Source organism: Austrofundulus limnaeus, unplaced genomic scaffold (genome assembly GCF_001266775.1).
Source record: "Austrofundulus limnaeus strain Quisiro unplaced genomic scaffold, Austrofundulus_limnaeus-1.0 Scaffold161, whole genome shotgun sequence".
Lineage (NCBI taxonomy): Eukaryota > Metazoa > Chordata > Actinopteri > Cyprinodontiformes > Rivulidae > Austrofundulus > Austrofundulus limnaeus.
In genome coordinates, this window is record NW_013952563.1 from 738694 (window position 1) to 754793 (window position 16100).

General features: G+C 38.4%; 1 protein-coding gene across 1 annotated transcript in view; it reads right to left on the minus strand.

Moving 5' to 3' along the window:
• si:dkey-122a22.2 (uncharacterized) overlaps positions 1–16100 on the minus strand; it is a 40613-nt gene that overhangs the window by 2718 nt on the left and 21795 nt on the right. The window contains exon 8 of the mRNA XM_014017106.1: positions 4363–4498. Coding sequence (XP_013872560.1) covers positions 4363–4498 — 136 coding nt within the window. The remainder of the gene's footprint in view (positions 1–4362; positions 4499–16100) is intronic.

Here is a 16100-nt window from a genome sequence, read left to right on the forward strand (position 1 = left end):
TAATTAAGATCAGTATATAAACACACCCCAATAAATTTCTTCATTGCTATTGTGAGACTGGAATAAATGTTCAGGCATGTATCTACATAAAATCATCAATTTAAGCAACATAATCACATTTAATAGATATTGCAGTTTCCCTAATAATAATAATACTATACCNGATGGATGGATGGATGGATGGATGGATGGATGGATGGATGGATGGATGGATGGATGGATGGATGGATGGATGGATGGATGGATGGACAGACGTCCAATGATTACTTTTCAAGAGATTCATACCAACCTGCTCAGTAGTTCATCAGATGTTATGTTAACACAAAAATACAAATAGTTGTGCCAAAATATTAAGCAAATATTTCACTCAGTAAGTGGGGCAAAGGGAAGATCCTCAGGTACTAACACAGGAAAAAAGCCAAATGTCTACAAAAGTTAAGTTTCAGTCATTTCTGTTTGATAATTTTAGCTGGCTGTGGTAATTGGACTGACTCCAGAAGTTAATCTGTTGCAGATATTCATTTGTTACTTAATTGTAGTTTCGATAAAATCCATGGACTGGTTTGTGAAACATTTTACTAACACGCTCACAGGCAGTTGCTGTTTGAAGCCTCTTCTGCTGCAGTCAAACTGGTGTCAAGTTGTTGCGAGGAGCAGAAAGACTGATATCGTGAAATCTGAAAGCTCAGGGCTGGGAGGGTTCACCACACCACAGAAAAAGAAATGAGCAGATTTCCTTTTAACTGTATCCATCATCCACATGTGATGAGCCCAGATAGCTTTGGTGCCATTGACATAATAACAAACAATCCWGCTCCAGCTCAATTAGGCAGCGCTTACAGAACATGCCCTTGAGAAATGGACTGCATGCTCTGTTGGACCTGGGTATGCTTCTGACTGTGTGTGGACATTAAAACCACCACGAGCCTGTCGACAAAACCCTGCATTTTCTTTCCGCCTGTCCTTGGAGAATTCAAGCACAATGATGTCCTTATCTCCTTGGCAACAACTGTAATAGTTGAAAAGCTGAAATGGGCTTCATCACTGCTGCCATCAAATCGTGGGTGGCTGGCAGCAGAAAACAAAAAAACGTCTTAACGAACAGTTAACATTCTTACCCGAGCAAATGTCATCGCATCAAACAAACAGGAAAAGAAATTAGGATGCTGGATGGATGACTGAAAAATGTCTCAGAAGACTAATAAAGGTTAAGTGTTTATTTATGGGTAACAATGCAACGATTACCTGAAATTCCAACAAATATTAACTATAAATAAATACATTTAAACTCACTAAATGTACATTTTCATGTTTAAACTGTACAAAGTGTTAAAAGAACCAAGACAAAAATAAATGTTAAAGCTGCTGCCAGTGACTCATAGAGTGACTGTTAAACACACAATAGTCTCTCACTCCCTGACAGTGCTCAAAACAAGACAGGCAGACAGAAGAATCAAATAAAAATCTTCCTACTACTGCAGAAATTGGTTAGTGACAAAAAAGAAAAAAAAAGAAATTGGTTAGTACAACTTACAAAGAAGTTTTTGTACAAATTCCTGAACTGCATTTGGAAGAAGTGTAAGGTTGTCACATTTTATTATATATTTTTTAATGTCTACAGCGTTTAAGTAGCTGTGGCAAGCTTTTGATTTATATACTCTATAAATATATATATATTCTCTCCATTTTTCCCATCACATGTATGTATGGAGTAGAGGGCTGGGGAGCAGCTAGGTGTTAAGGGCCTTGCTCGAGGGCACACAGTGATGGATATGAGGGTGGAGGCAGGTGTGGGTGCTCCACCTTCCCCAAACAAATTTTTTTTGTGCCAGTATGGGAATTCAGACCCAAACATGTCAACCCTGTCTGATGTTTTCCCATATCTTGACCATCAGAAATCTGTAATTTTCACAAAAAATCCATAGTAGGCTAATCTCATGTGATACATAGAKGGGTGGGGGGTGGGAGGTAGAGATAATAGCATCTACAATCCGTACAACTTGACATGTATGCAAACCTGTGACCTCTGGATTACATGGAGATACCACTCCCACAAAAAAATATTCTTAACGCCAAATTTGAGCTCAGATATGATGAAAGTACCCACAGACAGGACTTGGGGGATTTTAGAGCAGTCTGCAGCATCTCTCTGGGATGCAACTGTGGCATTTGTGAAATGTTTTTGGTGGTTCTCAATTTCCTCGTTCAAGTTGCAGAGGTTCATAATATTGTTACTTGAATTTTTTTGTTTATTTATTACCCTTTATTTAATCAGGCAAATTCCATTGAGATCCCAGATCTCTTTTGCAAGTGAGGCCTGGGTCTGAACTGAAGGTAACTTAACATGCATGTTGTTTTGTCTGAGGGAGGAAACTCCAGTACTCAGAGAAAACCCATGCAAGAACGAGGAAAACATGCAAACTCCACACAAAAAGACCCCTGGTTAGAACCAGGGATTTAACCCAGGACCTTCTTGCTGTGGAGGCATCAATGATAAACACTGAGCCATTGTGCACTGATGCAGTGATGCTAACTTTAATTTTTTTTTAAAGTTTGTACAAATATTCTCTCACGATAGTCATTGTGAGCACGATCAACTAATTTTTAACCTTTTCAATTTTGTCACAGGTGTCTTCGACCCATCTCAACTGTAGAAAAACTGTCCTGGTTTAACAATTATTTTAAAAATGTGTTTAAATCTAACTATCTTCATTTCAAAAAGTGTATTTCAGTAGATGGAATCATAAATGTGGGGGCATCTGCCAAGGTGGGTGTGTGAGCAATGTACACAAACTAGAATACAGTTTTGTACAAAAGTAAGCCAAGATTTTCTATTATTGTCCATGCAAACCAAGGCACGACTCGCTGGTCACTTGGTTGCTAACACTTAAAAAAACAGTGAGGGTAAATTTGAAAATTTGTGTTTTTGTAGTTTGAGTCACCATCTAGTGTCTCAAACCCTTAAACTGTTAAGCAGTGAGACACGCTGCGTGAAAGAAGACAAAAACGCTATGTTTTGATGTATAAACTGTATAAGAAGCGTAAGGTTTGAAGGATAAAGGGGAGCTCAAAAGTTAGAGTGTAACATCTGTACACTAAGTTGAACATTTTGTAGTAAAATCTCCAAAAAATAATAAAACCTAAACAGTGATTGTATAAAAACCATTAAATATATTTAAATGTCCAATTGTTTCAGACCAGTCTGAACAAAAATTTTACTGTGAATCATGTCGATTTTTCTGACATCTGAACAGACAATTTGTTTGCTTTTTTGTATGAGTTTTTTTCCAAAGCTATGGAGGAGTAGCAAATCAAAAATGAAAATAAATAAATAAATAACGACAATTAATTGTATTTAAGGGTGGGGGGGGCACTGTATTAATTCATCCAATACCTGCTTCTTCCTTTCAGGGTCACTGGTGCCCATATCCAGAAGTCACTGTGCAAGGGGTGGGGTACACCCTGGACATGTAGCAAAACCATTACAGTATTAATTCCCCCGCTATAATTTTACTGCATTTGCTCTGAATGTACACAAAAGCGTTTATTTTTCTGGTAAACTAAGGTGTGTACAGAGAAAAAAAACATTGCCATGTTTCAAAGATACTGGTTGTTTTTCCATCATCAGAATCTATTAAAACTTCTCTGCCATAGTTGTTTCCAGCAGAGAGTGAATAATGACTACAGGACTTCATGACAAGCAAAAATGTCCCAACTGTAAGTGTGATTCACAGCAGATCTGAATATGGGCCTGTGCAAACATAAAAAGCAAAGGGGAAAAAAAACTAATTTGCAACATGCAGGAGAAAGCTTGTAGCTTTTATTAACAGCCGTGTCCTCACAAACTGTATGACCTGTCAAAAGGCTGAGCTTTACTATATAGCAGGCATCAGAAGACACAGTGCTTCTGCTGCATCACGTCAGCCCCGGAAAACGGCTTCCATTTTCATTTATTCAAAAACTGACGTGTGCTGTCATATCGAGCCAAATTCACCGCCTTTGACGGTATGGAGACAAACGCTTCTGCAATCATCACCCACTCCTATCTCTGCTGAGGAGCAGGCGGGATTATTCCTGCACTAGCACCATCCAGTGGCTGCACAGGAAAGATGGAAGAACAGTTATTTAAACTGTCATCAGTGTATCRCTGCTTCTTTCACATAAAGAAACTGCCTGATCTAAGCTCAAGTGTGTTTATATTTTATTTTTACAATGATCACTATTTAACCTTGAATCACCTGTGACCTTATAGAGCAGTTTTAATAAAAGAAAGTAAAACAACACCTTTTCCTTTGTTATTTTCTGAACAGTTATTCATGTGGGTGTTCATAGTTGTAGGATGTWGGTGGACTCGAGTCTGACCTGGCGCTGGATCACTTCCTCTGAGGCATTTTTGACTTTTAGCTTCGGCTCGACTCCCAGGATGATCAGGATGCGGCTCAGTCCTGTAGCTGCTGAAAACTGCCGGCTTTGGTGGAATTGCAGCAGCTTCCCATACCTGGAAAACAAATACAAAAAGACACACTGAAACAAAGCAGGACAGTAAATACGGATACATTTATAATAATGTAGAGACATGCTTCTGTCCATCTGATTGCTTTCTATGTCCACATACTTTATTTGATGAACAACATATTGTTGCTTATGTATGTCTGATGTCTGATTATTCTTATGACAGATGCATTCTGTATTTGCTGAAGACATTTTTGTTTTGTTTGGTTTTTTTGTTGTTGTTTTTTTTTGCATTTCCACACTCAAATTTAAGTAAGTATAACAAATTGTATGTAAAATTACAATCATCCCATGTTGAGAAATGATGGTGTCATTTTTGGTCAAACCATGAAAATAAGGTAATAATACACTGCCTGACCAAAAAAAATAAAAGTCGCCACCTGGATTTAACTAAGCAAATAGGTACGAGCCTCCTAWTGGATAATTACTGCGTGGGTCAAAGAATGAGGTCAGCTGACTACCTGAATATACTGAATGACCAGGTCATTCCATCAATGGACTTTTTCTTCCCTGATGGCAYGGCCATATTCCAAGATGACAATGCCAGGATTCATGGGGCTCTTATTGTGAAAGAGTGCTTCAGGGAGCATGAGACATCATTTTCACACATGGATTGACTCCACAAAGTCCAGTGAGGATYTCTGGGATGTGCTGGAGAAGTTCAGACTCTAYCATCATCAATGCAAGATCTTGGGTGAAAAATTAACGCAACACTGGATGGAAATAMATCTTGTGACACTGMAGAAGCTTATCCAAACAATGCCACMGAGAATGTGTGCAGTAATCAAAGCTAAAGGTGGTCCAACCAAATATTAGAGTGTGTGACCTTATTTTTGGTGTCAACGTTTTTTTGGCCTGGCAGTGTAATGAGGCAAATTTATATGAGGCAAATAGRCAATTTTATGCAATATTATTTGTAACTGACCGTCAGCTATTACCACAGAGGTGGGCAATCCTAGTCCTTGATATCGCAGCCCTGCATGTTTTACTTTTTTGCCTGCTCCAACACACCCRATTCAGTCAATGAATAACCTTTTCCAAGTTATGCAAAAGCCTGATAATCACCCATTCATTCAAAYCAGGTGTGWTGAAGCAGAGAAACAAGTAAAACATCCAGGGCTGCAGCCCTCAAGGACCAGGATTGCTCACCCCTGTACTACCACAACAAATGTCAGCTCGGTATTTGTGTAATTCAATAAAGTGTAGCCATTTTTGTGTTTGYCAAGACCCCTTTGCTGTGGCGGCCATCTAGGATCATGATCCCTTGCCCTAACCCTAACCACCACAATACATGCCTAACCATAACCCCCCACCCAAAACCAGCCTTAAAGCTTTTGTCCCCACAAGGAACAATCAAGGCTGTGTGTGCTGGAAAAATTGTCCACACCAGGTATCAAAAACATGTATCCATGTATACACACACACACACACACACACATACACACACAATGCTGTATTTCTACTCATAATTTGTCATTACTCATGGCCTCATCCTCACATCACCCTAAACCTAACCCAAAATTCTGTCCCCCAACGTAGGACCAGGCTTAGGTCCCCATGAGGACTATTGGTCTTGACTAGATTTATCCTAGAAAAAGTCCTAAAGGTAACAAAAGCCAGGTCACATACTTAAAGAATAACAAACACAGAGAGATGAACAAAAACATTATGAAAGGTAGATCACAGAACTAAAAGAATACCCCCAGCAGCAACGTCATTCAAATTACATCAATCTTAAATGTATCTTGATCCTAATAACCAGCTCTGATTTCTGAGCATCAAAATATTCAGTCTAGTTGTTTTTGTTTATATCAAACCAAATAGCAGCAAAGATAAGTCCTTTACAATATATTTGTTTTTTTCAAGACAAAAACTTTAAAGTTTCTTATAATAAAAATGCCTATATTTTGATGAATACTTGCTTTATTATTTTTAAATTTTTTGGCAGAGAAGAGAAGAAGAGCAGTGGGATTTTGTAACTCAGGAGGCCCAATCGGTYTCGGCTCACTGGTGCTCTGAATTGGCTGGTCTCAGCCTGTAGAGCCCAATCAATAGGACCACACTCCTGCTGCTGACACGGCCGTACTGCGCAGTCCAATCCGCTGCGCAGCCGCCACACGGTAGATCTGAGCTCCATGAACACYGAGAGCCTCATCGTCACAGATCCATCCTAATCTGAGCAACAAATTTATRTTCTTTCAACTTCCAGCTGTTTCATGTAAAAAAACACTATCAATCAGAAATCACTTTTGAAACCTACAAGTTAAAATCCACCAGMAAATGGCTGTTCGTCTTTAGTGTTTGTACAATATCTCGTAAACTACAGGAAATAATGCCAATGAAATTCTCAGAAAGTAATCATAGAATGAACATTCAAAATTCACCAACTTCTGTAGGCAATCCAATTCAAGATGGCCGCCCCAGCAAAGCAGCCTTTGCAAACACAAAAAAGGGCTACAACTCATTCCRTTCTACAGCTAATATTGGATCTAGTTTTAGCTGACAGTAAGTCACAACATGTGTTCTGAGGGCTACATGTTGCTCAACAACCTTGCCTAAAACTTTGGGATGAACTGATACAATCAGCACTGTTTGTCTTTTATCAATGTACTGTATCTCATTGAATATTAAAACTTYCAAGAAACTAAGCACTGGATGTACAGCTACAACTGATTAACTTTTATTAATTTATTTTGGGAGTTGCCCCAATTCGAAATCGTCACCACAGCTAATCAGCCTTAGTCGATGCAAATATAGCTATAATATATAAAAGCTATAACTATAATCAAATTTTTAGACACTGAGTTAAAGTTTGACACCATTCCRCACTTGTGCTAACATCTCCTGAAATCTAACTAAGTGTTGTTCTCCAATGATAGTGTTGGGGGTTCGATTCCAATGCTATTCAGTTACAGGTTGATGAGTTCCACTGAAAACACTGAACCCCGCTGCCTCTGATGTGTGTCCCATCAGTGTATGATTGTGATTCTAAGGACTGACTAGTCTCCRTAGAATGATGTATCTAGATTAGCTTTGTAGAGAGACAGAGTGCAGTGTGAAAGGGTATAGTGGATGAGGGCACAGATTGTAGTGTAAAGCTGTTTGAGTATCCTGGTCAGATAGAAAGGTGCCATACAAGTACATTTTATTCATCAATTACAAAGTTTGACCAAAAACACCACAATCCTCTCAGCCTATGATGGTCTTAGTCTAAAAACTTTGCCACAAAAGGTGACGAGTGATAAGCATTGGAATTCCAGGCCTTTAAAGTGCCTGTGACATAATTTTTTTGTAATAAATATGAATGCAGTTTTGGAAAGATAACATTGATAACATGTTGGAAAAAAACTTCACAACGTTAAGATGAACAGTTAAGATATTTGCATGGAAAGTAATGTGAAGGAGGAATGTCTGCATGTGAACAGAGCAGTGCAACAATGGCTAACAGACTGTAGAGAAAAATCTGATGTTACTTTAGATTATTTTGAGTCACTCTCAGAGAGATGAAGAGTTAGAGTTCAAATAATGTTTCAATAAACAAAGCCCAGAGAGTTCCCTTTTGATGTCACTTCCTGTGTCATTTTGGCCAAATTCAAAAGAAAATATGCCAGTTATGTGACAAAATGAGTAAAATTGTGTGCATCGCACCAAATATAAAGATGCTTTCTTTGGCTTTTTGTTTGAGAGATATGCATGTCACAAGCACTTGATCTTATGATCCACCAGTTAACCTTTCAGCACAACAGATGTTCAAAATCCCAGCAGCAGCCAGCAGTGCAGTTCACCACAGAAAACTACTGTATTTATTCATGTATAATACTAGAAATTTAACCCTAAAAATAATTCATAAAGTGGGGGGATAGTATTATACACAGGTTATTTTTAATTMGATTTTTACGMTTTGTAAGCTCAAAAAATGATGATYGTATTAYACTTRAGATCGTATTATACATGAATGAATAYGGTATTTTCCAGYAGGAATGCTTCAGGTTCTCTTTCTTGCTTTTATGTGGTTCATATCAAATCAGCAACATAAACGTGCACTTTTTCATCTGCAAAATAACACTTTCCACCCTCTGGCTGATACGACATGTTGCCACACACACAGCTGCACCTACATGTATCAAGTACTGCTTCGGCACATCACTGATAGGTCAGATAAAGCTGATAAGGGACGTGGAGAGTGAGCRTTTTGCTGCCACAGACAGCAGATAACATATCTGCAATATTCATGGTAAAAAAATGGTTCCAGTAATAGATACAGGCAGCAAGGAAAATGAAACAAGTGAGCAGTTCTAGTTCTCAGTCTTCAGAAGAAAACTTTTCGTATCAGACCTCTGGAGAGTGACGTTTTGACATTTTCATCTTCTCTGCCACAGTTTTCCCTCAGAAGTCATTCCGGTACCACAATTTAGAGCCGACTCCCCGACCTGACTCTAAAGAGACTTCTCGGTCTCTGCACATTTTCCACCTGTCACCCTTTTCCAACAACTTGCTTCCAAAATATAAAGGGCAGGGGGAAACTCTCTCTCTATCAGCCGCCTGCCTCCAATCTAGTTAAATCATTCCTGAGTCTGGCATTCAACATTATTTCAAGGATTCTCCAAGCCACCTGTCCTATTCCCTCCTCTTTTTTCCATTTTTAATTCTGCCCCTGAGTGAGGATTATGCGAAGCAAGGCATGCGTGTCAAAGGGAAATTTAGTGGGTAAAGACAGCCAAGATTGGTGGGATGAATTAAACAGATAACAGGAAGAGACGAAGTGGGGGAACCATGTAGAGCAAAACGCCTCACCGATGTTGGTCATTTCAGAGGGGCTCTTTTTTTTCCCTCCCCACAGGAGCGAGGAAGCAATATCTAAATTAATAAAGTGATGAAATGAGTTTGTGCCACGGACTTTCTGCTGTTTGACTTTCCCATCTGGATTAGTGCAGGCTGAATGGACGCTCTGTTACTTTTGTTACAACTACGCAATTCACTGTCGAAATTTGGCCCCATAGCGATAAGGCTCCCCTCCTCCTCTTCCTCATTACCATCTCCTTCCATATGCAGGGCCTCTGTTACCTGAGAGCTTGCTCACACACTAAACATGAACTATTACATGAGCGTCTGCCAACTATTACAACGAGCACAGAACACTTAAACATGGGCTAATACATGAGGCTCAACCTTCTATTACACAAAAGAAAGAGGTTTTGTTTAAAAAAAGGTTTAAGAACAATTTAGAAAGGAAAGAGAYACTAAAAGAAGACGATATGGTGTTTTACTTCAAGTCTCGTTGTTAGCACTAYAGTGGGTATATAGCTATTTRAAAAGATAGGAAACAGTTTGTTCAAATTAATGRTGTAAGATCTGAATTASGTAATAKGACATGTGGAGTTCCACAGGGTTCTGTACTTGGACTAAAGTTATTTATTTTACATGTGAATKAYTTGGTAAATGTGTCATGTAAAGCAAAATGCCTCACTGATTTTGGTCATTTCAGACGGGCTCTTTTTTCTCCCCTCCCCACAGGAGCGAGGACCTGACTTAAATGTGTTTTATTTGCAGATGATACTACTTTTTGTTTGTTTTGGTAAAAATATTGAACAGATGTTAGAGATGATGTAAACAGAATTTGTTCAAATACAAACTTGTTTTAAACACAATAAACTATTGTTAAGTTTGGATAAGACTAATAAAAGTACGATAAAAGTTAGTCTGTTGAAGAAATATGAAATGGTAAAATGTATATTTATACAAATTATTGCACAAGAAAGTGTTAAACCTTGATTGTTTTTCTTTTTTCTTGTTACTTGTTTTTGTTATTTGAAGACTAATTTTTGTTTGAATTTATATATTTGAGAAAAGGGGCAGATATACGATATTTTTCTTCTTCTGCAGCCTTTAATTTGTGATTAGTATTTTAATTGTATATAGAATTTATGTTGTTTTTTAAAGAAATGAATAAACTCAAAATTATCAAAAATTGTTATTTATTAAAGAATTATAAATGTCTATGATTTGGATAAAGCTATTTCTAACTGTCAGAAGAATTTTACCTAAATTTCATTTGTGCTCATTTAAAAGATTTCCTGTAATATTTGTTTACCGCAGTAAAAAGTAAAACAATTCTCTTCATCAATCCTTTGCAAATGAACTACTAATACTATGAATGTAAACTCTTAATTTTCAAGGATAGATACACAATGTTAAAGCAGTCTCTTTATTCTCTTTAAGTAGTCTATACTTGTGCTATTTGTGATGATACTGATAGCATTTCACAATAATAAAGAAATACACACACAAACACACACAAGTGATGTGACTGGAGTCAAAAAGTTCTAGTTTCTATTAGTCCAAACATGTTCAGGGCTTGTCAACATGCATTTTKGTAAATTCCTGTCTGGCTTTTATTTTTTTATTTATTTCTGTCAATWGCGGAGCCTCCTGGGTCTTCTTCCGTGGAGTCCATTGTAATTCAAAATGCAATGAATGGTGTAATCAGAAAGTGATGCACCTTTACCTTGGAGTTCAGCTTGAATGATCTTCGATGGTTTTCTTGGTTGTTTTCCTTCCATTTGCATTATTCATCTGATCAAGTCACATTTCCTCTTGCTTCCACATCCTGGGTGATTGGCTACAGTCTCATGAAACTTTTGTGTTTTAATAATGTTGGCAGCTGTGGTCAGAGGATGATGAAGCAGTTGGAGATGGTCTTGTAGCCTTTAACTTTAACATACCGGTAGATATCTATAAYCTTCTTTCTGAGCACCTCAGACAGCTCCTACCTTTGCTTTCTCTGCTCACCGGCATGGATCCCACAACTTATCCAGTGACTCTCTTTTTAAAGTTTGAATATCTCAGGAAGGCACCTGTGATACTAAYTAGGGTAGCAATTCATCAATCCATAGCTTAGATTATAGTATAAACAAAATAATGTTTTGATTATTATTTTTTTGTTTGTTTGTTTGTTTTACAAATTTTGTTACTAAAGGTATGCAGTTAAACATTAGACAGCTGTTTTTAGTAGGATCATTTTGGTACAAAAATGAATTATCTGTTTTTGTACATAAGGGTACTTACTAGGTCTGAGCGACGTGGCCAAAAAATGTATCATGATATAAGCATTTCATACCAGTTGATATCAACAATTATTGATTATATTTTTTTTACCTATTTGAAATGACCAAGAGAAAAAAAGCTAATTAATCCTGCCAAACTGATGACATGACCTTTCCTCTTTTAACCWCAGTTTCCTCTTGAACTGTTGCCTCATTTTCTCTTTTCASTCCACATCAGCTTTTATTTTTATTTTTAAGCAGYTCTGAGGCACKATGRCGAAACGTGAAACTACTACTGTGCATGTTACTCAACAGGTTGTTGCTAGCTGACCAAAGAGTAAGTGAGATGATGTCACCAACCTTGCTTAGCTGGGCCGTGAGAGGTAGAGAAGCTAAAGCCTTTCCTCTGCCTACATCCCCCAAATGCTGTGTGGTTCTGGATCTGAGTTCAGTGAAATTGTCRAAATTCTATTGGACAATTTTTCCATTGATATTGTTCATGTGTCTGTCACAACTTATATTGCTATTGTTTTCTAGTGATAGTAGTCACAAGTCTATTGCAATATTGAATTATTGTCCAGACCTGGTATTTACAAAATAAATTTGCTGATGTGAAGCTGTATGAAATATGAAATTGCATTTTTCAAACTATAGTTGTAATATGGACCAGAGGACCTGATCACCTCCAGTTCCATTTCCATCAGTCTCTACCAATAGCACATCTCCCATTTTATCATTAAACACATGATGAGAACAAAAAGAAGTTGAATATCTACCAGCCATGCCTGTGTATACTTGAGGTAGTATCTCACTGTTGGTGAACAGCATTCATGAGGGAGACTTCAAAACGTTCATGAGGGTTTTCAGATTTTGCTGAGGCTCGCAGTGTTGTTGTTAGAAACTTTCACAAGAAATTTTCTCTAACATCTCAGATTCTTCTCAGTTTAATTTCTGTAAATTATTTACTACTAGAGCTGTATTTTGACACTTCAATTCTTGGACGTTGTGACGTTTTTATTGTAAAAGGTAATACAAAYTGAGAATAAATAAATAAATTTATTGACAAAGCCAGTTTCATTCGCTGCAGCTATTTTCAAAACTATCCTCAAAAGAAAATCTCAGATGAGAACAAGTTTTCAAATTTGTGTGTTTATGGGGGAGGAGTGTGTTACATTAGATACAAACATTATTATTCAAGCTATATTTATGGTTTTCAACAAATCCTGACTCTTCTTTTTTGTATACTAAAAAGACCAGGGCTGAATAAATTGAACTGTAAATAAAARCTAAAGTAGACCTATGTATACGAGAAGGTGACTCTCTCCTGTACTGATCAATTTGTCAAAAACCCTAAATATGATAAGATATAAATCTCCTGAAATTCTGTTTAGGCTTCAGTTTTGGTGCAACTCCTGGATTTTCAGTGGCCTCCTAATTAAAAATTACTAGAGGTGCTACTTAAAAGACATGAAAAATGAAATTGGGCTGACTATAAATGACTAAAATGTCACTGCTTCACAGAAACCAAACAAAACAACATAAAACTGACACATTAGAGRGAGCTAAATCAGACGATCGAATCTTGCACAGGAGTGCTACTAAAGTTCAAAGTGCAACTCTGAGGCTGAACACAAGGTGTCCCTCTTGCACCGCAGCAGATGTTGGTCTAATGTTCCTTATCCTCCAGCCTCCCTCCCAGCATCAATACTATAGCTTACACAGTGGTAAGTACACGCAGGCTGCAGAAGACCTGCTTCATTAGTGGAGCATAAGAGCAATAGTTACGCTTACAGAGGATCCAATTACAATTAATTGGCATTCCTGACTTATGGCGGAGTCTCCCAGGATGAGGGGGAGCAGATCGGATGGTAGCTGAAAGAGGAGAGGACTGAGAGAAGAGGCCAATGCACTGGGAGCCATTACAAAACCACGGTGAATCATAATGAATCACACACTAATAAAATTGAAAAAACAAAAAGGATTAGACATTAAATGTGAGGAATTTGTTTCAAACCAGACGCTAGTTATCACATCACTTACAGTAACACATTTCTATATTTAGAATACAGCCTTGATTTGAAAACTGCAAACATTTTCCAAAAAAATGTATTTAAACAGCTGGTTCGGGATGGAATCACATTTTTAAAGTAAGTAATAAGTTCAACTGCCACACATACTTTTGTACTAAAGCTTTATTTAGCTTTTTGCTGCCTCAACATTTTTCTTTTTTTCCTTTGCTTCTCCCTCCACCCGTCCATCAGCATGTGACCGGCTGATGGGTGCCAACCTCATCCAAGGATTCCTTGAGGGCTTAGGGTTGTGCTCCAGTGGGTTACTGAACACAAGCTTGCACTGAAAGCAAACAGGCTCTAAGGGGGAGAGTGGATGTATCATAACTGGTGGCTACTGTTTCCCAGGAAGGAAAAAAAGACAAAGAGCCAGAGATAAGATATTAAACTAGTATTAACAGGAATATTTATTTATCTTAATAATGGATTATAAAGCTAAGGAAACGCAGACGTCTGAACAGTCATCAGTCAGAGTGACAGACTGTACCTGTCATCCAGAAAAGACTCAAAACATGTCAGTCCGTTACAAACTGCATCGAGCTGTGTGAGAAACATAGTGAGCTGCATATAAAATTTATACAAGTGTTTATGTGATCCTGACTGGGTGTGTGCTTGTTTGCATGTCTTTAAAACAGATTAATTAGTTGCACTGATAAATGGTTTAGAAAGTGTCGTTTTTAATTCAGACTCAGAACTCAATCCCTCTACTGCCCAAACACAGACAACCACTGAGCCAACGCTGTGAGGCTCGTCACCTAATGAACCTCTGCACATTATAATTACATGGATCATGCAGTCACAAACCTGAAACAAGGATGCACAAATACAGCCAGAAAACAATCTTGACTAGCTTTTCTTCTCATTTACAAGGTTTGACCGAAATGACTGTAAAGTTGTCATTTCCAATAATTTGTTGATCTTAGTCTAAAACTTTGGCACAAAGGGGATATTATTCCCTCAGCTGCATTCTTTCAAGGAATGCTGGACTTTGAAGAATAGGGAGTAACTATTATATCTTTGGTAAAACAGAACCTTTTGGACACCACCTCCAGGAACATTTAAATTGTCAACCTTCTTTTAAATGTATTAAAAGCACTAGGAGGGTTCTGTGAAATGAGGGCAACTAATGTATTAATTTTTTGTGGCCATTTTGGATGATCATACCATGCATTTCTTCTTTCTGGCAAATTTTGGATTTTCCAGAGTGCAGAGAAACAATATGCAGTATATACTCTCTATATACGTATGTATATATACAGTACATTTCATTCCACCTTAGCTTTCAGACAGATGGCCGTTTTGTCCAACTTTAGCCTCTGGGTGTTGTGGGATTGTGTTGGTTGATGAGACTATGCCATCATTGGGGGCAGTTTCCCTGGAATGGAAGACTGTGTGGTTTTATTCAAAAAGGGAGTTTGTTCCAACTACAGGGGGATCACACTCCAAAGCCTCCCTGGTAAGGTCTATCCGGGGTTCCAGAGAAGAGGGTTTACTGGATAGTCAAATCTCAGATTCAGGGAGAACAGTGTGGTTTTTGTCCTGGTCCTAGAACACTAGACCAGCTCTAAACCCTCCTGGAGGGTACATGGGATTTCGCCCAAGCAGTCTACATATTTTTTGTAGACTTGGAGAAGGCGTTTGACTGTGTACGTGGGGGGGGGGGGGGGGGGGGTACTCCGGGAATATGCGGTACCAAACCCTTTGATACGGGCTTTTAGGTCCCTGTATAACTGGTGCCAGAATTTGGCCTGCATTGCCAGCAGTAAGTTAGGCTCGTTTCCGGTGAGAATTAGACTCAGCCCCTCACCCTTTGTCAATCCTTCTCTTTATAACCTTTATGGACAGAATTTTTAGAATCAGCAAAGGTGTTGAGGGGATCTGTTTTGGTGGTCTTAGGATTGAGTGCTTTCAGCATAAACAAAGCATGGTTACAAACTTCTGACCGATCATACAGTATGTTCTTATGATGGGGTAAAAAATTCGGCCAGTGGGTTGTGACAAGAAGGGGCAGCAAATTTGAAGCTGCGAACAGAATGACACAATTTGTGTCATGCAACTGTAAGAAATGTGACAATGAGAATTGATTTCAGCAGTTCAAATGGAGAATGCAGAGGCCTTTAGACATAAGGTGAGAAGCACGGTTATCCAGGAGAGCCTCAGAATAGAGCTACTGTTCCACCACATCAAGAGGAGCCCATTGAGGGGGCTCAGGCATCTGGTTAGGATACCTCCTGGACACCTCCCTGGTCAGGTGTTTTGGGCACGTCCCACTGGGAGGAGACCCAGAGGAAGACCCAGGACACGCTGAAGGGACTATGTTTCTCAAACATTCAAATACAGCAAACTAGCCACTCCCAAGACTAAATTATGATACTTCCACCACGGTGCTATACAGTTAATATGAAGGGATTATTGGGTCATTCCGTGTCAAATCACCCAAAATATGCTGTCTCAGAGTTTGATTAAAATTGGCATA